At 41.8% G+C, this 23,116-nt stretch overlaps 2 protein-coding genes across 4 annotated transcripts in view; both read left to right on the forward strand.

Moving 5' to 3' along the window:
* Positions 1-11,117, forward strand: part of ncoa2 (nuclear receptor coactivator 2) — a 65,867-nt gene extending 54,750 nt beyond the window's left edge. For 2 of the 3 annotated variants that reach the window (XM_004081254.4, XM_023949911.1), the window contains exons 12-22: positions 96-294; positions 378-578; positions 993-1,190; positions 1,542-1,671; positions 2,312-2,465; positions 2,549-2,842; positions 3,113-3,190; positions 5,300-5,723; positions 6,823-7,000; positions 7,137-7,344; positions 8,282-11,117. In XM_004081254.4, the coding sequence (XP_004081302.2) occupies positions 96-294; positions 378-578; positions 993-1,190; positions 1,542-1,671; positions 2,312-2,465; positions 2,549-2,842; positions 3,113-3,190; positions 5,300-5,723; positions 6,823-7,000; positions 7,137-7,344; positions 8,282-8,293 (2,076 nt within the window). In that variant the 3' untranslated portion in view covers positions 8,294-11,117. The remainder of the gene's footprint in view (positions 1-95; positions 295-377; positions 579-992; positions 1,191-1,541; positions 1,672-2,311; positions 2,466-2,548; positions 2,843-3,112; positions 3,191-5,299; positions 5,724-6,822; positions 7,001-7,136; positions 7,345-8,281) is intronic. The other variant, XM_011488889.3, reaches the window with a different exon arrangement.
* A 5,908-nt stretch (positions 11,118-17,025) lies between these two features.
* On the forward strand, positions 17,026-22,750 carry prdm14 (PR/SET domain 14). The gene is made up of 9 exons (XM_011488890.3): positions 17,026-17,582; positions 18,077-18,717; positions 18,796-18,843; positions 18,935-19,095; positions 19,175-19,448; positions 19,521-19,723; positions 19,978-20,079; positions 20,955-21,174; positions 21,496-22,750. Exons 2-9 carry the CDS (start codon positions 18,126-18,128, stop codon positions 21,651-21,653), a joined length of 1,758 nt encoding a protein of 585 aa, XP_011487192.1. The 5' UTR covers positions 17,026-17,582; positions 18,077-18,125; the 3' UTR covers positions 21,654-22,750.
* Positions 22,751-23,116: the final 366 nt, after the last annotated feature.

Genomic DNA, 23,116 nt, shown 5'->3' on the forward strand with positions numbered 1-23,116 from the left:
TGCTAGCTACTATACAAGAGAATTTCTGAACAAAAGCCTAAATGGCTAATCATCATCTTCTTCCTTTATGCATTTCTCTTTTTTCTGTCCTCCAGCCTTCAGAGCTTGATGACATCCTGAACGCTCTCCAGAACACTCAGCCGCAGCTCTTTGTCGAGTCGCGTCCCGTTTCCCTGCCCAGCCCCATGGACAAGCAGAACATCATCAACGACATCCTGCAGATGTCCGACAACAATCCCTCCATGGCACCGCAGCAGCAACACAGATGCCTCGGACCTGGCATGGGCCCCTCTAGTGAGTCCTCCTTTTATAACAAGGAAGGTGGACTCAAGGTAGATCAGAAACCTTCAAACCAAACCTTTGATTTTTGTCCTTAGACTTCCGACCAGGCCAGCCAGGCAGGGGACTTCCTGTCAGGAGCGTCTCTGTAGAACTGAATGTGTCTCCTCAGCAGCCTTCATTACAGTATCCCATAAGGACAACAAGCCCATACACCCTTATGCAGCAGCAGCAGCAGCAGCAAGGCATGATGGGAGGTCAAGGCATGATGGCTAACCAAGCTGGTATGGTCAGTGGAGGTAACTATTTTATTTAGGGTTTTTTTTTGTTAGTTTTTTGTTGTTGGCGCTCAGCAGTTGAAATGGAGTTTTGAGGCTTACAGTGAAGAGTGCTTTGATTTAGGACAAAATACCATGTAGGTGCTTCCAGTTTCTAAAGGAAAGCCATCTTTCCTTCTGTTTCTCACCCGTGATATCACATCGTGACACAATGACTCACTTCCTGTGACAGGAAGCAGTCACCCACACAGGCGCAAACTGTCTCTCACTGTCTCTCCCACATATCAGTAGTCCTCAAGCATCCTCCCGCACTGCATAGATGGCTGTGCCCCCTCTGTTGCAGCATCATTGGCGGGGGCTCAGAGCATCGACTGAAGTCTGCCCCGGCGCATTCCTCACAGATCGTTCTCCTCTCCTGTCTGCTCGCTCTCGTAGGAATGATGGGTGTGAGCGGTCCACAGCCGGGCATGCAGCAGCAGGAGAGCTGGGGGGGCTCAGCCTCCGCGCCTCCGCTGGGAGCGCCCGGACAGCAGAGCGCCATGCAGGGCAGGATGGGTCCCGGCAGTGCTCCCATGAGGCCGAGCAGTCAACCGGGGCCTCGACCGATAATGCAGTCTGCAATGATGGCTGGGGGTGAGTGGGCCGTGAAACCCCGTTTGCACAACAGAAAATAGAATGCAAAGCATTATAAACATGAAACAAATGTTCTGATGTCTGCACCATACCTGTAAAAACGTTTGAGTTTCTATTCTGCGTCATTTATAAATCAAAATGTCAGTCGTTTATAACAAACGTTTTATCTTGAGAAGGAAAGTTGAGGCCTGAGCTTTTGTGCACTGAATGTCCCATTTCTTTCTGTAAAGGACGCCACCTTGTGGTTAAGATACTGCATTTGTCGATCGGACTAATCTGCTTGACAAATGACTGAATTGCTATAAAACTGTATACATTTTGTGCCCTATTTCAATTTTTCTGACTTTTTAGCTCAACCTGATCTGGACATTGGTATGGTTGGTCCCCATTTCTCACAACAACAAGCTCCACCCAACCAGACCGCCCCTTGGCCAGAAAGCATGATACCCATCGACCAGACATCGTTCATAAACCAGAACAGGTATGTTTAAAAAAAAGTGTGTTTGTTCTGTCAGTTTCCAGAAATCACTGAAAGATTAATGTAGTTTTCTTGTTGCTAATACATTTTTATTTAGATTTACTTGTTACCCATAGAGTTTCCCAAAGTTAGAATTGTACATATCGACTCTTTGTTGTGGACTTTATTGAAAGCTTAAGCGCTTATGTTGAAATGAGCCGTAAAGCAGTTATTTCGTGATTATATTTGAATAACATAACTCAACTATAAAGATATCCAAACTAAATTTCCTATCATCAATGCTTCTCAATTTTCCATTTTCATCTCAAATCATCACATTTCCCAAATAATTCAAATCTTTAATTATTTTTTTTTTCTATAATTCTGTTCATAAAAATTCAATCATCATTGAGTTTATATCAGTAGTTATGTAAAATCTGTTTTAACAACCCAAATTTAGTTTTATTATAAAATCAACTCGGTCATTTAAAAATATTAGTGTAATAAATCAGTGTTTGTTTTGTTTTTAAGAGCGAAGGAGGTCAGAGAAATAGTGTGGAAAAGTCATTTTAATGTTCTAGAAACAAACACCAAAGTCCTCCTGGTTCCACTCAACAGTTATGTTTTGACCCTAACTGTAAACCCCCCCCGTGTTTGTGTCCAGGCCTGCACCCCAGGAGGACTTGCTGCCGACTGCAGGTGACGGCAGCACAGTGGATGAGGGGGCGTTGATGTCGCAGCTCTACACTGCGCTGAAGGACTTTGATGGTCTGGAGGAGATCGACCGCGCTCTCGGGATCCCCGCTTTGGTAGAACAGGTGAGTTCTATCAATGTTCATCAGAAAATTCGGACTGAATTTAACTGCCTGTTTCATTTTAAATGATCTCATTTTTGTTTCAGAGCCAGTCCCTGGAGCCGGACCACTTCCAGCAGGACCCGTCTCTGATGATGGACCAGAAGCCTCCGATGTACGCTCACATCGGCCCGCCTTCAGCTCACATGGCTCAGAGGGGCTACGCCGGTACGCCCATGCAAGAGCCCGGCTTTCACCCCATGCCTGGCCAGATGGGTCCTCGGCCTGGTTACCCAATAATGAGAATGCAGCCCCGACCTGGAATCAGGGCCCCCGGGCTCGTTCCCAACCAGCCCAACACACTACGACTGCAGCTGCAGCACCGGCTCCAGTCCCAGCAGGTGAACCTGCACTACCGCTCATAGATATTTGATGCTGTAACTCTGTCAGCTGAATATTTGTTGATTGTCTACGTTTTGTGGCAGATTTTGCGCTAAAATAAAATGTAATCAAACCCCATTTGGGTTTTATTCTGGTTTTTTTTATTTTTCTTTTACCTAAACTCTGTAGCTAAAAGTTCAGCCCTTTAGGTTTCATCATTTATTTACTTAAAGGCAAACTAGATAAACCCGTGCATGCAAAACTCAAACGTTTGACTTCTGTCCCGGCAGAACCGGCAGCCGATGATGACTCAGATGAGTAGCGTGTCAAACGTGAACCTACCTCCTAGAGCCAACGCTCCAAACCAGGTACCTCAGATTCATGATGTTCGAGTGTTCAGTGGCTTATGACCTTCAGCTCCTGCACATGTGGATTTTGAAGCAAAACTAGTTATAAAAATCTTTTATAGTGATTGTAATGTGGTAACTGTGTTTACATTCTTTCATCTGCCCTAAGTCTTCAACCGTTTACACACTTACCTTCATTCCAGTGGATTCTGAAGCGGAGAAAAGCAGCCTTGCACTAATATGCAATACTTTCAAATGCTCCCACAATCCACGTAAATCAGTAAAAAAAAAAAAAAAAAAACAGCAGCCAGAAAGGAGGAGCTTCTTCTGCGAGGCGGGGGGGGGGTATATATATATATATATATATATATAAATAAATAGATAAGTACACGCGCTGCAGAAGCCCACCCCCACCCCTGTCACTTCTGCTAGTTCCCTCCGTGCTGCCTTCAGTTTAAGCAGATGAAGCAGTGGAATGTGAGGATTTTTAACAGGATCCAGAAAGAACCGGAGGATTAACCGGTTGGACTCACAGCAGCAACAGAAAGTTGAATAAAAAGTGTTGATTTGGAGAAATCAGAGTCGTTGCTCACTGATGCTACGATGCTATCATGCTATGCTAATGAGCTATTCTGTGCGTCTCCTACATATAATCAGTCAATGGCAAGAATCCAAACCGTGATGTTTTTAGGCGGTTTTGTTATGATTTCATTTTTTCATTCATTCATTCATTTTCTATTCCGTTTTATCCCTTTCGGGGTCACGGGGCTGCCGGAGCCTATCCCGGCCACTTATGGGCAAAGGCAGGGGGACACCCTGGGCAGGTCGCCAGTCTGTCACAGGGTAGAATGTCCACAATCACACACCCATTCACTCTCACACTCACACCTATGGACAATTTAGAGTTGCCAATTAACCTATGAAGCATGTTTTTGGACGGTGGGAGGAAGCCGGAGACCCCAGAGAGAACCCACGCATGCACGGGGAGAACATGCAAACTCCACACAGAAAGGTCCCCCATTGATGTTGTGGTTCAGGTCCCCCAGCCGGGACTTGAACCAGGGGCCTTCTTGCTGTGAGGCAAGAGCGCTAACCACTGCGCCACCGTGTTATGAGTTTATGTAAAAATGAATCAACTGGAGGCAGAATTTGGAGCAGAGCGTTTTTCAGCAGGAAAACAGAAACAACTGAAACTGAGCGAAAACAAAACATTTTATAGACGGTGTGCAAAGATTGAATAGAGGCGTTCCTAAAAAAGGCGTTCCTTAGAAAAAAAACTGTTTTTATCTGATGTGTTCATGATGTTGGGATTTCCTCTCTGTTTGCATTTAACGCATTATCATTTTTTTAAATAGTACCTAAAGGGCCGACACATAATGGAATAACTTTGTTGAAAGATCTTTTTTTTATCTACCGACTAACTTTTGCTGGTGAGTCAAATAGGAGATTTTGGTCACTGTGGTTGTCACTTCAAACTTAGAGCATCAAACCACTTCCAGCAAAATCTGTTTCAAGGTTTTTACTACCAAAAAAACAAAACAAACAAAAAATGCTCAGCCGAGTGCGTTCTAGTATTTCTTTTTATGAGACGCTCAAGCTAGCGGTAGCTCCCAAAACATCAGCTGCAGTGATCCGCAAAGATTTTAACAGCTAGTCTTTAGTTGGACGTTGTGTTAGAGCCAATCTCCAAAAGAGATGTTAAAATAAAATAGTTTTTGTTAAATATATTCCATCATTTGTAATTATGTCAAGGAAAGTAAAAGCAGAAAGAAAAAATTGATTAAAATCGAATTTAGAATGAAAAAATCTGAGATTTTAATTTTTGCCCCAATCGCCCAGCTCCAACCGTTTGACACTTAATGACACTTAAACTTTGTGCAATGGAGATCAAGGCAATCGAATCCCACGCGCAGAGCAAGAAACAGCAGACTCCGGGTGTTTGTTTCATTTTCTTTGTACATTCGGTCATAACTTTGATTTCAAGTGTTCTTTAAAAGGTCTTAACTTGTGTAAATCAGTAGAGACTGTGTAAAGGGTCAAACGGCTCTGAAAGGAGTCAATAAACAATACTCTCGTCACAGAAACTCACCCCTTAGTTTCTAAATGTTTACCTCTTTCTTTTGCTTTCAGGGAACCATCAATGCTCAGATGGTGGCACAACGCCAGCGGGAGATGCTTAGCAACCACCTGCGGCAGAAGCAGCAGCAGCAGGTGCAGCAGGCCCAGCAGCAGCGGAGCATGGCCCTGAGGGCCCAGGGCCTCAGCATGGCCCCCAACATGACCGCCAGGAATCCTCAGGCAGGGCCGCAGCAGTTCCCCTACCCGCCCAACTACGGTACCAGTACAGGCCTGGCCTCGTCACCTCCCCCCACCAGCCCCTTCTCCTCCCCTCTGTCCCCCAGCTTGCCCTCTCTCCCTCCCGGCTCTCAGCTCCACATGCATGGCACCTCCTCCTCCTCCACCTCCTCCTCCTCACAGATGATGATGGGCGGACAGTACGGGGCCGTACTCAGCCCCCAAATGCAGCACAGTGCCTTTCAGTTTTCCAACTCAGGTACAGCCCCCCACTCCCCCGACCCAACGCCATGCTGTGTGTGTGTGATGTGGCTCCCGCCGCGCTTTAGCAAACACTCCTCACATGTAGGGATGATCGGCAGACTTGTTTTAATCCTAATGCTACGTACACACCAGGTATGTAATGCCCCTTCAAGAGCGGACACCGTGTGCTGAACGTGGGTTCCTGAGGAAAATATTAGCATCCGGCGTTCACACTGGACTGTCACTACCTGATACTAGCGCATGTACTCTAAAAGTTGGAAGAGGCTTGGTGCAAAATGTTGAAACTGAACAAATCTTTCACAGTTCTATTGCAATAAATGACAGACTTTGTGTCGTGGAGTTCTGGTCAAGCACAAACCACCATTATTATTTTCTTCTCTTTTATCAATTTTCAAACAGTTGGCACTTCCATGTTTTGAAAAGGACGCTACCTATATGTCACTCCCAAATCCAAGTCCCTGATTGGTCAAAGTTTGACCTGGTTTAACTCGCAACCTTTTGTTCTATGGCCACACGTTTTGTATGTAGAACCCGAACATGAACTTAAAAACTTGCCTAGCGGTGGGTGAAATGTGAGTTTTGAACACGGATGTCCAAAAACTGCTTGTTTACATAGACTTTTTATTGGAAGCGGTTGCTTGAACACGAGTGTTCTTGTTAAGCCCGGTGTGAACGTAGCATGAGCTTTTCTCTGTGATCTTACATACTTTCTCCACTAGAGGGCAACATGAGCTCAATCATTCCACCAACTGCCCCCAAAAAATGGCCGTACCCACCATCCTAGTCAAGAGTATCTGTGTGTCATCTAGACTCTAACCCAATTTATTGTTTGGAATGTTTGATTTATCTCTGCTTTTATTTGTCTGGCATTTTCCAGAAAAGACTCCTCTTCATCATCTGTCTTCTTAGTTCATTACTAACAAGCATGTTTAGAGGATGGACTGCCTGACAGACAGACAAAAATGATTTATTATTCACATTATTTTCCCTCTTTGTCCTTGACATTCAAATGTCTGAGTTCATTTCTGACTTGATGTTTTTAGTTTAGCTTTGCAGGCCAGTTTTTCTTACCCGCTTTAATCTTTCCATCACAGGTATGAGCCAACAGGCAGATGGGAGTTTTGGAGGTCCTGGAACCCCGCAGAGCCCCCTGATTTCTCCTCGCATGGCCCACACGCAGTCCCCGATGATGCAGCAAACCCAGCAAAACACCGCTTTCCAGGGCTCCCCGGACATGAACGGCTGGCCACAGGGCAACATGGGAGCCAACAGGTAAAGATGACGACAAAGAGAGTCGACAAACACTAGACAAATTCAAACTTTCTTCGTTCAGACGTTTCTATTTTAAAGACAAATCTTGTGATCCATCGGAATGTTAAGCGTTCCTTTTCGTTTCTACTCCTTCCAGCATGTTCTCACAGCAGCAGGCATCGCCGCAGTTCAGCCAGCAGAACAACATCTACAATGGCAATGGCATGAGCCTCAACAGTGTCCCCATGACGACCAACATGGCAACCAGCAGTATGAGCAGCATGGGCCAGATCGCTGGTCAAATGAGCTCCTCATCCATGCGGTCAGGGCCGTCGCCCGGCCTGCCTCCCATTGGGCAGGAGCAGGTGATTTCTCACACTTGGTTCATGGAAGCAGGAGTTGGATGATCTTTTAGGTTACAAAGCTGATCCTGAGAAAAAGCTACACAACAGTCTGTTACATCATGGCATAATATGCACACAGATTATTGCTAGCATTAGCATATGGGGGCTTCTGTGAGTGGGCTGGATTGTTGGATTCCATTTTATTGGATTAGAGGCTGAAACGCAGTTGAAGTCCCACTGTCTGATCCTCTTTGGATCAATTTGGAAAAATGTTCCCAGTGGTCTTTTAATTTTGGTTATGCCGTCTTAAGGCCCGCAATGTAACATAACCGGTGCACCAGAAATGGCGACTAATATTGGAGCTGTCCATCCGTACAGTTTTCAGCCAGATGCCAGCTCAGACGAGGAACACAAAGACATACGTGGAGTGGATGCATCAGCAGAGCAGGGAGCTTTGGCTTGCCGTAGGAGCGTCTACATCACAACTAGAAGCTTTTTCAAACTCAGAAATGTATTTTTGAGCTTAATTTTCTTTATATATGTCGTCCATCATGAGAAAAATGCCAGAAGAAAACCATCAAAAACACGATTTTCCTCTGAGTGGGCCCTAAAGCATTCAGTAAACTCGATTAACAAAAACTTTATGGCAACAAATTATGATACTTCTTTTATTTTGACACTTTCCTCGTTGGATAAATCCTTTTGACAGTTAATGTGTTTTGGCTGAGTTTGGAATCTCGTTTTCTCTTCTCTTAATCCCCGTCTCACTGGAATCATTAGCTCCTAGAATGTTTTATTGTGGATTTTAAAGCCTTTAAGCCTGTAAAGACCATGAATATCTAAGCAGCGCCTCCTCCTGATTTACACACTGCTGTAGTGTCTCATGGTGTGGGGTTGAAGCTCTGATGGTTCACTCGTGTTCTTCATCTCTCTGACCCGCGTTTTTTCTTCTCTGCAGAAATACTGTTGACCCTCGTGAAGCCTCCTAACCTGAACCTCAGTGATCCGCTGGTACACGGGGCGTGTCGGCCCTTTAAGAATCAAGACACTCAAAAAGCGGCTGCCCCTTGGACCAGCCAGGCTGCGCCCTGACCTCTTGCACCCCCTCATCCCGGCCCAGGTTGTAGCCTGTCCGGCTGGGCCTCAGACAGACACAGGAGTGTGCAGAAGGCCAAAGGATCTTCGTCCTACACCCTCCTGGAGGAGACCCGTCTGCCTGAAAGCTGCATTCACCACAGTGTGACTTATGCCGGCCCCCTGGTGGTTCACTGACTTTGGAGGGGGCGGCGGCGGTGGGTGTGGAATCGTATTCTGATGAATGTATCCCTTTCAATAGACAGCAGACATTACCGATCTCATCTCAAGAATGCCGTACACCGATCCTCCTCCTTCACGCATTCATTCACCATCGCGTCAGCCGGCCCACAGCGGCAGCAGAGACTCCTCATTCGGACATTTTTGGAAGGAGTTCCAACTCGTTACCGGTTTTGCCTTTTTGGTTTTGCTGTTCTTTATCTTACAGTTGTTCTTTTACTTGTTTATTTTTTTTTCCTGTTGTGAAACGTCAGACGTGAAGTGAAGGTTTGCTGGGAAAAACTGATCCTGACAAACACTGCAGAACGGTCTGAGTGAAATTCTATGGTTAGAATAATTTAGTTAAGAGGTTTATATAGTTTATTAAATTAAGTTTTATTTTCTGTATAGATTAATTTTAACTATTGTAGATGATTCTTTATTCTAGTAGCCAGAAGAGTATTTCTCAAAGTGTGAAAGAGGCACTTTTCTCATGTTGAAAATAACTGTTATATTCTAAGATTCTTCTATTAACCTGAATGACAGATGAAACTCTGGTTGCGAAATTTCAGAAGATGTCGATATCAAATGTGGTTTCATGAATTGCAGAGATTGTACATACCGATAAGTAAAACCATTTTCTTCTTATTTATTTGACTTCTTAGGGGTTTCCGTTCTCCTAGCCTGGTCACAGCTGCCTCTGGAAGTGGGCGGCGGCGTTCTTGTCCGTTTTCAGGAACGTTCTGGTACGAGGGTGGGGCGGGGTGTGCTGTGTATACAGTGTACATATTATCGCTTGCTTCTCTGCCTTTAGTATAGCACACACACAAAAAAAGAAAGAGTCGACACAGCCATATGGTAACTCAAAAAAAAAAAGTTTAAAAAGCGAGCTATGTTTTCTGAAGTGAGAAGCGCTTCATACAAGCTGCTAGGTGCAAACTGTTCTGGTGTTATGTAAACGAGCAATAACAACTTCAGAATTTTTTTTTTTGTTTTTCTAATTTTTTGTACAGTGTTCTGACTAAAAAGAGGACACGTTTGTTCTGCTTTTGGATGCAGTATTAAAACACAGTTTTCTATGGCAGTTTGTACCAAGGAAATCCACATGCAGCGTTCCTAATAGATTATGCAGATCTGGGGGGGGGGAGGTAGTTCATCCCTTCCCCCTCCCCTTTTGTTCCAGCCATCTTTCTATTGGAGAGGTCACAGAGTTGGGACTGCACACTTCACAGGACCTGCTCTTACAGCCATGTTTTCTGACCTCAGGCGTATCCTAATCGGTGATGGCGAGCCGCTCTTGTGGTTCAACCGCCACAAGATCCAAAGCGAGTCGATCTCCCTAACCTCAGAGGCAGGAAAAACAAACAAAAAAACTTTTTATATACACTATTTTAACCCAGGAAGAACTTTGAGCAAGCCAAATAATTCTCACCTTTCAATTGGATTTTTTACTTTTCCTCAGCTCTTGGTTAGCAAGCCCATCCAAATCCATGAAAGTCACGATCCGGTTACAAGTAGAGAAACAATCTGAATGTACGGTCGTTAAAGTTATACCGATGTGGTACTTTCCTCAGTGATCTTCATCTATGCCAGAGGAAATTTGAAGTCTTCATCATCAATTTCCTGCAAGTGTTTTGTTGAGGCTCTGCAAGACACGTTTTTAAAATTCTACTTTTCTTTATTCCAACCGTCGCTGTTTTGATTGTAAGAAACAGTCGTGCAGAATAAAACCTTTCTAGCTCAAAATGATTTTTAAAGAAGGGATTCTCAGCCCATTGCAAAATTTCCAAAGATTTTCAGTGTTTAATATGACTAAAAGCCATGTGGTAGCATCCTTTTATTTTTATTTATAATGGCAAAAGATGCAAAAATATATCTTTTTGTCCTTATTACATAAAAAGGAAATCTAGACTTTTGGACCCAGTAAACAAAAGTATTGTTTATTTTCCTCCTTAATTTATGTCTTTAGAGTTCTTTAAGCGCCCTTTTGTAATGTCTGCCAGTTTTTTTAGAGCTATGATGCAACTTTAAATGCTAAAAAACCAGAGCATAATGCCTTAGATTTCATCCGCTTCTGTTCCTGTACATTACACTGCTGTCTGTGAATCCTGTATTATATTGAATGGATGCAACATTCTTTTACTCTTTTCTCAGCTGCTAGAAACTGAGTCGCAGCTTCGGGTGACCCCTCCCCCCCATGTACCCCCCCCCCCCCCTCACTGATGATGTATGGAAACCATATGTAGGGAAGCTGAAGCAATATGTAATATATTGTAGGGACTTTGTGCCGTTTTCACCTTCTCTTTCTTTTTGGGCTTCGTTCACAGGAGTGGCAGTGCGTTCTCTCATGGGTCTTTGTGGATGTGTGTGCGTGCATGTGTGACTGTTTTATGCAAAATTAGACATTTGTGAGAATTTAAAAACCCCAGTTATGCAAGTTGTGACCTAATATGGCTTTGCTGATGCTTTTTGCCTTGTAAATAAAGAATTCTGTTATTGCATTATTGTAGCCCTTCATCCTAAATGTAAGATGTTTGCAGCTTTTATTGCTTTTTTTTTAAGTTTTGCAGATTATGAAACTGTTTCTGGATTTTGATTGATTTTGCTCACCAGCACACAAAAAAGCAACCATTAAATGTAAAATCCATAGTGTAAAATATAGAATATTGCAATGAATATGTTCTTCCTTTGGTAACCAAAACAGTTTTCTAACATTTTTTTTTTGAAAACTCAAGCTTCATTTAAATCTGTAAAGAAAGGAAGAAATTGCATCTCAGATTTAAAAAAAAAAGTAAAAATGAATCTAAGCCCTTAAGAAATGACAGAAATGATCATTTAAAAGAACCGTTTCTAACTTTTTTTCACTAATTAAAATTTTCGATTGAAATGTTTAATCAGTGAAAAAAAACTAGCAACACTTTAAATTTACTAGTAAATATTAATTTCACAACCTGGAAAACCTCAATCGTGTTTTTACCAATGTTGAATTTTATTTTGTCATTCTTGGCGCCCGTATGCCACTAGAGGGCAGCAGCGACACACTATTGTCAAAAATAATGTATATTTGTATTTTATTCTTTTTTTTTTCTCTTCAAAACTCACACATTTGCCACTGTGCTAGTCTGCAACATTAAAGAATCCCAACTCTTAACTAGAAAGTACATGTTTGAATAATTTATTACAATTGCTAAGTGAAATTCTAAGATACCTGAAGAAAATGTAGACGTAAACAAAGGAAGAGCTTAGCTTCTAAGGTTAAAAGAGCTTTCATAAATGCTAGAACCATTAAATTAAATAGCTATGTCGGAGTAAGAACATTTATAATCCTGATGACTCAAACTGCTCAAACTACCACATTAAATTGGCTAGATAGAGATCATATAAAGGGTGCTGACTTAAAAATACAAAGAAGCAAAAAGGTCAATTTGAACTGTTGAAATAAAAATAATTAACTTCAAAAATTAGCTGAAGAAAACATTTCTTTAAAAGTAAATATTGCAAGAAAAGCAATTGATTCTGTTTTACCAGTTTGAGTTATTTCCTGCTTTAAAAAATTGTCTTCAGGGCCATCATGGAATAATTAAAAGCTCCACACAAAGTAGTTTAAACATTATAAACATTTCTTCTAGCAAAGGAATCAACTAGTTATATATTAGAAAACGCTAATAGTATTTATTTGTCACAAAATGTGGAATAATCTAATTCTAACACAAGGTAAAACACACATCAGCCTAATTTAATATAAAAAAAAGTCTTAAATTTTCTCTCTTGGAACAATAACAATAGTATTTTTTTTTCTGGTTTAACACTTTAGCAGTGACGGCAATGTCTAACAAACTTTCACACACAATTAAAGCAAACAAAACACATCAATTAAGATGGGAATATATTATGTTTATAGAATATGTACATAACCATGGTGATTATTTTGACTTTTTTTCCACGCAGGACATTTTTTTTCCTGTTCTGATTTGCCTTCCAGAACTCAAAGGTTTCTGGCACATTTTGGCAAATCTTTGATGCAATTCACATTTCAAAGTCCCTCTTCCGTAGATTTGAGTGAAACTTTTGAAAAGTAAAATCAATTGTTCTCCTCTTGAAGGCCCTCACACTTCAGACTTGAAGCAAATATTCATCAGATTTGTGGGACTGCAGTTAAATTATCTTCTGGGTTTCTTCTTTTGTGGTCTTTTTATCTCAGCAGAAGATAATAACCAACACCCTCTGGAAAATGGCAGCCTATTAAAACACAGCAAACCTTTTTTCTTTAATTAGCTTTTGAAGATCTTCTATTTGAAGATGTTCTAAAGATCTCCTTGTAGTGTTTCATTAAGTCCACACATCTCACACCGGTGCATTGCTTCACCATAATATGCAGGCACATCGGGATTTTCTCTTACCTGGTAAAAAATGGTTAAAACAGTCCGGTTTTTCTTTTTGAGTGTACTCAGTAAACACAACTTCCTCACATAGAAGATTTTTAATGAATGACCAACTTTCTGCTCATTACCACCTAAGGAGAAACCTCATGACTTCCTGTTTGAAGGCAGTTTAAAAACCAAACTGATTTTAAGTCAATTCAAAAAGTAACCACTGGAAGTCTTATTATCCGATCAAGATAATACCCATTATGTCCAATATAAAAATAAATCTGCATAATTATAGTTTAGTTTATTCAGATTTATGGATATAATTGTCAATATCATGATAACTTTTTATGTGTCTTATTTTATATTTGGGGGTTTAAAACACTTAAAGGTAATTGCATAGACTTCTCTAAAATTACCCTTTTAAGCATTTATTAACTACAGTAAAACTCGCATCAATTTGCTCAATTGCACAAAGTTTAGGTTTGTTGACATTACGGTTGATTAAAATTATGCTGAAAATCTTTCAAATTGAGTTTGTGCCCCCACTTTACTCCTCTTTTATACATTACATTTAGGCAGGAAAATGTTTTCCTTGTGGTTTTCAGACCTCTGGCAGACAGCATACAGACTTCAAACTCCAGCTGCATAGTTGAATTAAATGACTAAAAAGCCAACAATGCCTTATTTTAAGTCATTTTATGAAACTTCTACTTCTTCTTCTGAACACTTGTACAATGTACAGATTGGTATAAAAATACATGCTATTCTTTTTGTAATATCACAGGTTTGTGACTGCTCTCAACTTAGAATAGGGTTAGTAATTCCTTACGTCTCACTCCAGTTATCGTTTTAACTGTTTTTAAAAGCGTTCCCAGTGGTCATATAATTATGATTATCCTATTTATAGCCAAAATCCAAAAAATCTGTGTTGTTTTCCAGGACATAGTTTCTGCAGAGCGGCAGGAATTCATCAGAAATTCACCTCTGAGTTCCGGTTATCTCCTTCCCAATCCATCATCAGAAAAATACCACAAGAGCATGTTGAAAACAGCAAAAACAGGATTTTCATCTCTAGTGGGTTTCTAAAAGAGTTGTGCCCCCTCACCTGAGGCTTGATGAATTAAATAAGACGCACAAAATCTTGTTTATCCTTTAAAACACTTTCTGAACACATCAATCAGATGAGGATCATGGTCCATCACTCATTGATTCTATGGAAAACCTGAAAATGTTTCCTCATTCTCGTGATTCCTCCCTCATTTAATCTGAACCAAGTTAATCCACCCTCTGTTGTCTCAGTGGCATCATTAGCCTCTGGAATATGTTATTGTGCACCGTAATGCTTTCAAGCCATTAAATGACCATGAATATTTAACCACGGTGCTGCTGTTTGATCAACGGCACTCCAGACAGTTGTAAGACACCAGCGGACCTGTCACCTGCATGACCTCACTCGTTTCATAGGCAAAAATTGGTGCTTATTGCTGTTATTTACTAGTAGACTCCCATGCATTAGGTATATGAGGCTTTGATTGTGCAAGAGTTGATTTTGTGAAGACTGTAAATCTTTCCTGTTGTAGTTCAGGATGACCAGAGTTGTCCTGGTGGCCCCCAAACCCCCCTTCGGCCCTCACTGATAAAAGATAATAACATCAATAAATAAAAAAATGTTGTTTTTCATTATTTGGATTTAAAAATGGGAACGATAAACAGTTTCAATTCACAAAAACTGCTTGTTTTTAAGTGTTTCTCTTCATTTCTAGGATTAGAACTATACAGCTGAGGGAAACTCATGTTGAAAAAGTTCAGGATGGCAGACAGTGTTGTTATAATGAGCCAAACAACCAGTTTTTGCACCTTTGAAGGGTATATTAAGTGGGATCAGTCAGCAACACAATAATGTGGAAGATTGAAGACTTTAAAGTTGTCCAGAAGATTCTACAGAAAGTAGGATTTGACAAAAGGAGGTTCATAGATAAAGCAGCAGGTTGTTCACAGAGTGCTTTGCTTTATGCAAGCATTAAAAACAAAGATGACGGACGGCATCTTTGAGAGAATTTGACATATTTTTCAGTTGAGACACAACTATATGAGGCGTTTTGGGATCTTCTTTCACTGCTTTCAGGCCAGGCATGAGACGTACGTTTAGCAGTCGGTGTTCACACTGGACCGTCACAACCCGATACCAGCGCATGTCGGAAGAGGCTCGGTGCGAAATTTCACAGCGCTCCAAATCTGGTGAATATTTTCTCCAGGTTTTTTCTTTCACAGTTCCATTCCGAGATAAAGATTTGGTGTCATATAGTTCCGGCCGAGCACAAATTGCAATTATTAATTTCTCCTACACGAACAATTTTCAAACAGTTGGCACTTCTGTGACTTAAAGGGGACGCCATCCGTACGTCACTACCAAATCCATGTCCCTGGTTGGTAAAAGTTCAACCTGGTTTAACTTTCAACACACATTCAATGGATGCCTGTTTTGTATGTAGAGCCTGAAAATAGTCGTAGAAACTTCCATTGTGACTTGTGAAAGTTTTAATCGTGGAAGCCTGAAGTGTGCATTTACTTGCTTTTTCATTGAAGGTGGCGCTTGAATGTGCATTGCCAAGCCCAGTGTAGATGTACTGTAGCTTTAGAGTGATTCGTTAAATGATTTTGGAAATCGTGGTCCCACAGTCTGGAAAAAGAGGCAAAAGTCTGGTGAGGATCCATGTCATTTGCTGTGTTAACGCATACATTCTCTGTAAACTCACAGTACAGAAACAGCTAATAATAAAGATGAAGACACTGTTAACCTGTTTCTCTGCAACAGCAGAAGCTTAACACCTCTACAAGATTGCAATGTAAACAAATGTACGGATAAATAGCCATTTCTGATACTTTAAAATTAGAAAAGCGTTCAACTCCTAAATACAAATATTATGCTGAGTCAGCTTTGTATCCCTGATTGGGCATCAATAACTCACCACCATCGTCTTCTGTCCTGGGTGATCCTTTCCAGCCTCCTCCAGGTGTGACGGGTCTGCTTCACGTCAACCTCCAGCTCCTAACTCCATGTGTTCAATGGTCTTCCTCACTTTCTCTTCCCTTGAGGATTTCAGGTCAGGACCTGATGGATGATGCAGATGTTGGTTTCTTTTCTTTTGGTTTCTCCTTCTTATCTCTTCTTTCACTGCCACATGGTTTGTTCTTTCCTAAAGCTCTTTGTTGCTGATGGATGATTTTAAGGATTCTTCTAAGACAGGAAATAATAAAAGTCTGTTATATCTGTATTTGTTGTTCTCCGTGTTTCAGTTGCATACAGCGGCTCAGACTTGACGTTTGAAATGACCAGATGATTCTTGGTGCACATTGTGATGAGGTTGGATCTCCAGATATGCTTGAGGGTGGTGTAGGGTGCCCTGGCATTGAAGTGCAGGTTTTTACCCCCATGTCCGATCCTCCCTGTTCGGTCATCACACTACCCAGAAAACATGAAGGTCTCCACTTCTTCCAAGTTGTTGCCAGCAAGTTCCACAGGCTTTGTACTGGTAGGATCTTGTTCTTTTTGGGGTGGATGAGTTCATGTAATTATAGGAGTTTCACTTTTTAAACAGAATAAACTGAATAATTTTGTTTGGGTTTATTTTCAGTAAACTGAAGCAACAAGTGCCAAATGATATTTTTTGTGCAGATCGGATCACTTTTTTTCTTTTTTACTTGTGTTTTTTACAAATAAAACAATGTTGATAACCATCAGTCAGAAACTGCACAAAATTCAACTTTAATGTGAAGCGACTACTTTTATGTTTTCTCTTTATTGCAGGATGTTTGCAGCTTTCAACAAAAGTTAGTCTTTTAGAAAACCTGTAGACACATTCAAGTTCTGCTTTCATAAAATGTCTTAAAATGTAAGCACATCACATCTGTTTGAAACGACTGATTTTATTTCTTTTTCCACGTGTAGGTGTATGAAAACGACTCGAAACATGAGACTCATCTGAGTCTCATGTCTGGTTCTGGACATCCACAGCTGCATCTTCACAGACTTCCTGGTTGTTTTAGGAAATTAACTGGCATACATGCAAATATTTTTTGACTTACTTTTTCACTTCTTATTTTAATTTTGGATAGATGCAGGCATATTTGTAAGACCATTGGAGGGATGGAGAGCTCATGAAAGCATCCAGGGAGCATTGTTCCTCTTTTACATGAAACTGAGACGGAATGATCTGATCAAACTGGAGCTTTGCTTCTTTTATTTTATGGGGCAACAGCATCTGCCCCCTCCTGGTTTAGGGAGTCCCTTGGAGTCAGCAGAGTGTGTTGTGGAGCTGTGAACGCGTGGGTTGTCCTTAAAAAAACATGTATCCTGCAGGGGGATGGGGGGGTGGCAGCATTGAGATGCATGAGGGGTTATCTGTTTCCAGACCAGTAGGAGGACGGACAAGTCTTGAGAAGCATCTCCAGCACACTGCATGGTGTCCTCATAACCAAAACTGACCAGCAGACTGAAGAAGCCGCTCCTGCATGGAGATACATTTGGATGAAATCTTTTCTCATGAGGATATGAAAGAAAATACAACTTCAGTTTAAAATCTGAGGCTTTAAAAGGTACGCTTGTTTTAATAGTTGTTAAACGTTTCTGGTTTGAGAGATTTCTTTAAAAGAACAAAGAAAATGAAATTTTGTGGCGTGTGACGCAGTCCATCTCAGGGCCTGAAATTCTTGGATTAGGATTGTAAAAGTCTATAAAATGCTTCATTAATGTTGACCTCTGCTTTGACCGGCTGTTGTGTAATTGGTGTCATGACCTGCTTGTCTGTTTACTGGCTGCTTGGTGAGCGGTTCCTTGGAGCGCGCGCCGGGTGGGATGCTGCTGTGGGAGCTTTCAGCTGGAAATAGTGCAAAGTCGGCCGCGCAGTTTTACTGCCTCAGATGGGGCTTTGTTTACACTGTCAGACCCTCAAAAATTCAAGATGTTGTTGTCATCTCCGGATGCGCAAAACTTAATTTACAGAACAGCTTTCCAAATGTCTTTATTTTAAAATGTAATTTTCGTTTTTTTAGAATTCACAACTTTTTTTTTTATCTACTTCCTCTTGCAGTGAAGGATCCATCATCCCCATTTGAACCCCTGCGTCCATCCATGCCGTCATGTCGGTGTCCCTCTCCTGCTTCCCTGTAGTGCTGAACGAGAAAAGCTACCAAGAAAACATGCTCAAGAGCAGTCCCGTTCGGGGTTTCTACCCTGCTCCTCATCACTACATGGACTTCCTCCCGCGCACGCACAACCTCCTGGACCCGCTCAAATCTCTCGGCCGGCTGGTGTCGGACACCCGCGCATCCCTGCCTCTCAACATGAATAACCCGTTCGTACTGCAGAGCAGCCACACCGCCTCGGTCCTGCACGAGCTGTGCGTCCCCGGCGCGCCGTACCTGAGCCACATGATGCCCATGTGGTCAAAAGCGGAGGAGCTGGCCGCTGTGGTGACGGAGCACGCGGCCGACCCGCTGTCCACAGACTTCAGCAGCAAGTCCGGTGAGAGGTCCACCACCTCCTCAGCCTCTACTCCGCCCAAGGAGGCGCTGCTCCGCGCCCTTTGCGCAGATCAGTCACCTCAAAAGAAGACAGCCACTTATGATTTCAGCGAGGAGGACTTGTTCATGGTGCTTTATGGGTACTCCAGCAGCCAGGAGCGCAGCGGGGGTCACGCCATCTCAGGGGTGGTCCTGCCGGAAAATTCAGGTGGGACTTTAAGAACTTTTACATTGAGTAATCTGGAATTTTACCAAAGTATAAACTGTTTTGTTTCTTTTACTTTAGAGTCCCACACACCTTCACTACACAAAGAAACTCTTGAACTTCCAGAAGGTAAATACAAGTTAAAAAAACAAACAGGATTCTCCTTTTTTTGTTGTTGTCTTAATTGAATTAAATAATTAAATTGGACTTTGTGCTGCAGGTTTGGTCATCCTCCACGCAGTGTGGGGAAACGTGTCCCATTGTGGGGTTTTTGCGGAAAAGAGCTGCGTGCCGAAAGGCGCGCGCTTCGGGCCTTTCCAAGGAAAACTGGTGAACACCAGCGAGATCAAAACATACGACGACAACACTCTAATGTGGGAGGTAACAGTTTTGAACCCCATCGGTTTGATTTATCCACCTTGCTCCCCTTTGACGCCTCGTTTCGCGCCTCCTCCCGCAGGTGTTTGAGAACGGCCGCCTGAGTCACTTCGTGGACGGCAGAGGCGCGTCGGGAAACTGGATGTCTCTTGTGAAGTGCGCTCGTTTCCCAGAGGAGCAGAACCTGGTGGCGGTTCAGGTCCAGGGTCAGATCTTCTACGAGGTCTGCAAGGAGATCGGTCCAGGCCAAGAGCTCCTGGTGTGGTACGGGGACTGCTACACGCAGTTCCTCGGGATCCCACTCACGCTGAAAAACCCGAGAGAGGACACAACAAGCGAGCTTCCCTTCACAGAAGGTTCCATTCCAACATTCTCTAGATTTATTAGTTTTATTTACCACGATGTTAAAAGCAGATTTCGGTTTCCAGATGCAGGCGAAGGCTACAAGTGTGACAGGTGCGGGAAGGTGTTTGCCTACAGATACTACAGAGACAAACACCTGAAGTACACGCGCTGCGTGGACCAGGGAGACCGGAAGTTCCCCTGTCACCTGTGCAACAGATCCTTTGAGAAGAGGGACAGGTTACGGATCCACGTCCTCCACGTGCACGAGAAGCACAGACCTCACAAGGTATGAAGCGGCGCGTGCACGAGCGTTTAATCTGAGAGACAGGTGGTGCTGAAAGGACAGCTCCCAAAAGTCTCATTACGCGATTATCTAACATATACATCATACAGTAAAACACAAAATTACATAAATAAAATGATAAATATTGTTTTTGTTTTTTATTACTAAAACAATTATTTTCTAACAAAGAGGTGATTTTTCTCGCATTTGGGTGAAAATGTACAGAAATGTCACCGCACATTTATGTTAACCCGCAGTGCTCCGTGTGCGGGAAGAGCTTCTCTCAGTCCTCCAGCCTGAACAAGCACATGCGCGTGCACTCCGGGGAGCGGCCTTACAAGTGCGTGTACTGCAACAAGGTGAGAGAAGTGCTTTTATTCATTTATTCTTTATTATTGTTATTTGTTTTAGACCAGTTGAAGTGAAATCCCGTCATTTAATTGTTCAATAAAGTGTTACACAATTAAAATATTTCATTTATTTTAATATAGATAATTATATATTTATATAAATAAATCAAAAGTTCAAATCTCCCCTTCACGGTCCATCGTTTACTTATTTTTTATACATAAACGACTGAATAAAATGACTGTATGGTATTTGGTGTTGTCAGATTTGAACCTAAATTTGTTGTTTTTTTTGTTGTTAAGTTAATGTTTAACAAATAACCAAATAAACACGTAAAAACGCGCTTGATTCATGGTGAATCGGGTGCGAGCCCCTCATTATCGCTCCTCGTGGCAGACACACTTACACGCTCATTATCGCCAGATGTGGGCCCTTCGCTTTTGTTTTCCGACACTAAACGTTCGTTTACGGCTCTGCGGAGAGAACAGTGGCTTTGTTCTTTGTTTGAGACATTCTAATGTTTTTTTTTCGTTTTTTTTCCCTCTTAGGTGTGTGTGTGTGTTTTAAAAAAAACCTTTCCGGGGTATTTACGGAACATTTTTGACGAATTATTTTGAGGAACAGTTTTACTGCCAAATCTTGTGATTGTTGCAAAAATAAAATGAACAGAAAACAGAAAAAAATGTGCCAATGTACCTTTGAGTTTGTGACATGGTTAATGTATACAGAAAATATTATCTATTAAAAATAATTGACGTTTCCAAATAAAATCAGGGGACATTTATTTAAATATGTAAAACACATACAATTACAGCAAAAATAAAATAAACAGTAAATATAAAAACATTTAAAACAACATAACGTGTGTGTTAAAATGCTCGTTCAGGCCTTCACCGCCTCCAGTATCCTGAGAACCCACATCCGCCAGCACTCCGGAGAGAGGCCCTTCAAGTGCAAGCACTGCGGGAAGGCCTTCGCCTCCCACGCGGCCCACGACAGCCACGTCCGACGGACCCACGCCAGAGAGCAGCCGCACCTGTGTGAGCTGTGCGGAGCCTCCTTTCAAAAGGAGCAGGAGCTCAGGCTCCACACGAAGAGCCACAAGAGTAAGAAGCAGTTTGAAGCAAGATCTGAAAGTTTGGATAGACTTTTCTGCAGTTTAAAATCATATCAAATCCAATTTTAAATTTTATTAGAAATATATTAAAAAAATTTTTATAACACTTAGAAATAAATTATTAGTAGTTTACAAAAGATCTAGGCCAAAATAAAACCTAAACTTTTATTGGTTTATATATTCTTTTTTTTTATTTAAAAAAATCCTTATTATGTTACAATAATGTACAAGTTTTTATTTTTAATTTAATTTAACATTTTGTTATCTTTTCTGTCTTTATTTAGTCATTTCTTTTTTTCTTTGCATGCAGAGAGGCAAATCCCAGACAGCATCTCTGTCTCATCTTCCTCAGTGGCCGGGCTGCCGGAGGACTCTTTACAGGAGGATCACTCAGAAATTCTGAAGAACAAGGACCTGAGCATCTTTCCTTACACAGCATTAAATTCTGAATATCGACCCTGGAATTAAACCTTTACATTTCTGTGACGTATCATAAAAAAAGGCAAAAACAGAAATGGCTTCTTTTAATCTGAGGTTTTCTTTCTTTCGCTGCTGCTTGGTGATGTGGCCGTTTCCTGCTTCATTTGAAAAGACAATTAATGATCTAAATTATATGGAATTTTATTTATGTGTCAATGTTCAATTTTGTTCTGTGGCTAAAAGCTGACGACCTTCAAGTTATTTTTATTGTTAGCTTCAAAAAGCAAAATATTCCGTTTCAGATGTGAATCTTATTGTGTTTCTTTTGTGTTTCTTTTTACATTGATCCCTTCCTCCATCACTGCAAATAAAGACTAAGTGCATGGTGAGACAGTGTTTTAGATTTGATTTGAAGGGAAACTCGTCTTGTCCTCTATTAAAATGATTGGTGTGGGTGAGAAGCAGCAAATAGAGCTTTTAAAACAGGAACATGTATGTTGCACTGCAGTTAAAACAGCTAAATAATTCAGAGAAGGCCCCAAGTCCTGTTCCCTGTGTGCTGTTCCTTTTTCAGCATCCACCTCTCCTCTCTGCCCTGTGATGATGGAGGTTAATGAAAATGAGGGAACCCTCCTAGTGGATGAATGACAATAAAGTGAAGCTGTAAAGTGGCCTATTGGCTCCAAAACAAAGGAGCTCTGTGTGACTGACATCTGCCCTCACACTGTCACCATGTGTCTTCCTGGAGATGGATAGATGGATAAGGAAAACAGCCCTATCTGATGGTAGTCTCCAGGGTCAGAGGTCACCTCCGCCCTGAATGTTTAACAGTCCTCCTCCCCCGTCAAATAGGCAAAATATGGATGCTTGAACAAGTGTAGATCAACCTCCAATGGACCTGTTCTTTTCAACAACCTCAGAGGCACCATTGCTCATGGCGACACTCCCCTTGGTGGGTTTGCAGGAGCAAAAGAGGCGGAGGAGAAGGCTGAGGAAACAAAAGGAGAAGGGAGAGAATGAGCTGCCAGAGCTGAAATACTGAGATTGTTAGCGTGCCGTGCCAAAAGAACGGTTTTACTAGCGCCTCCTCTGATTGGCTGATTTAGGGTGGATGCTCCTGGATGAAAGAATTTTTATCTGGGTCGTTTATGGGGATTGATTCCACACTTAACCTCCTGGCAGGTTAACAGGGTCTCTAAAGGACCATCAATCAGATTCACTCCTAGATTAATGTGATATTAATGATAAAAGGGGCAGAGCTTTATGGTTTAATTCCCTCCCAGATTCAAACAAGGAAGCATAACTCCTGTCCAAACAAGAACACCACCTTGTTACTCAAAAGCTCTCACATGCACTCCACAAATGTGGTCACCAGTAAATGCACTAGTGTGATTAATTAATAATGCTTATTGATACAAGGAGGAGAGCTGTTGGTGAAATATTTTTACAGTTCTCTTCCTCTCTGTACTCAACAGCTCTCATGTATTTGCTTCCATTGATTGCCTAGGAGC

The sequence above is a fragment of the Oryzias latipes genome, chromosome 20 (genome assembly GCF_002234675.1).
Source record: "Oryzias latipes chromosome 20, ASM223467v1".
NCBI lineage: Eukaryota > Metazoa > Chordata > Actinopteri > Beloniformes > Adrianichthyidae > Oryzias > Oryzias latipes.

Excerpts from the sequence above, each read along its gene's own strand:
- prdm14 (XM_011488890.3), top strand. The coding sequence starts at position 18,126 with ATGTCGGTGTCCCTCTCCTGCTTCCCTGTAGTGCTGAACGAGAAAAGC. Across the intron at positions 18,844-18,934 it reads AACTCTTGAACTTCCAGAAG|GTTTGGTCATCCTCCACGCA; the intron begins GTAAATACAAGT and ends TTTGTGCTGCAG. Across the intron at positions 20,080-20,954 it reads AGTGCGTGTACTGCAACAAG|GCCTTCACCGCCTCCAGTAT; the intron begins GTGAGAGAAGTG and ends ATGCTCGTTCAG.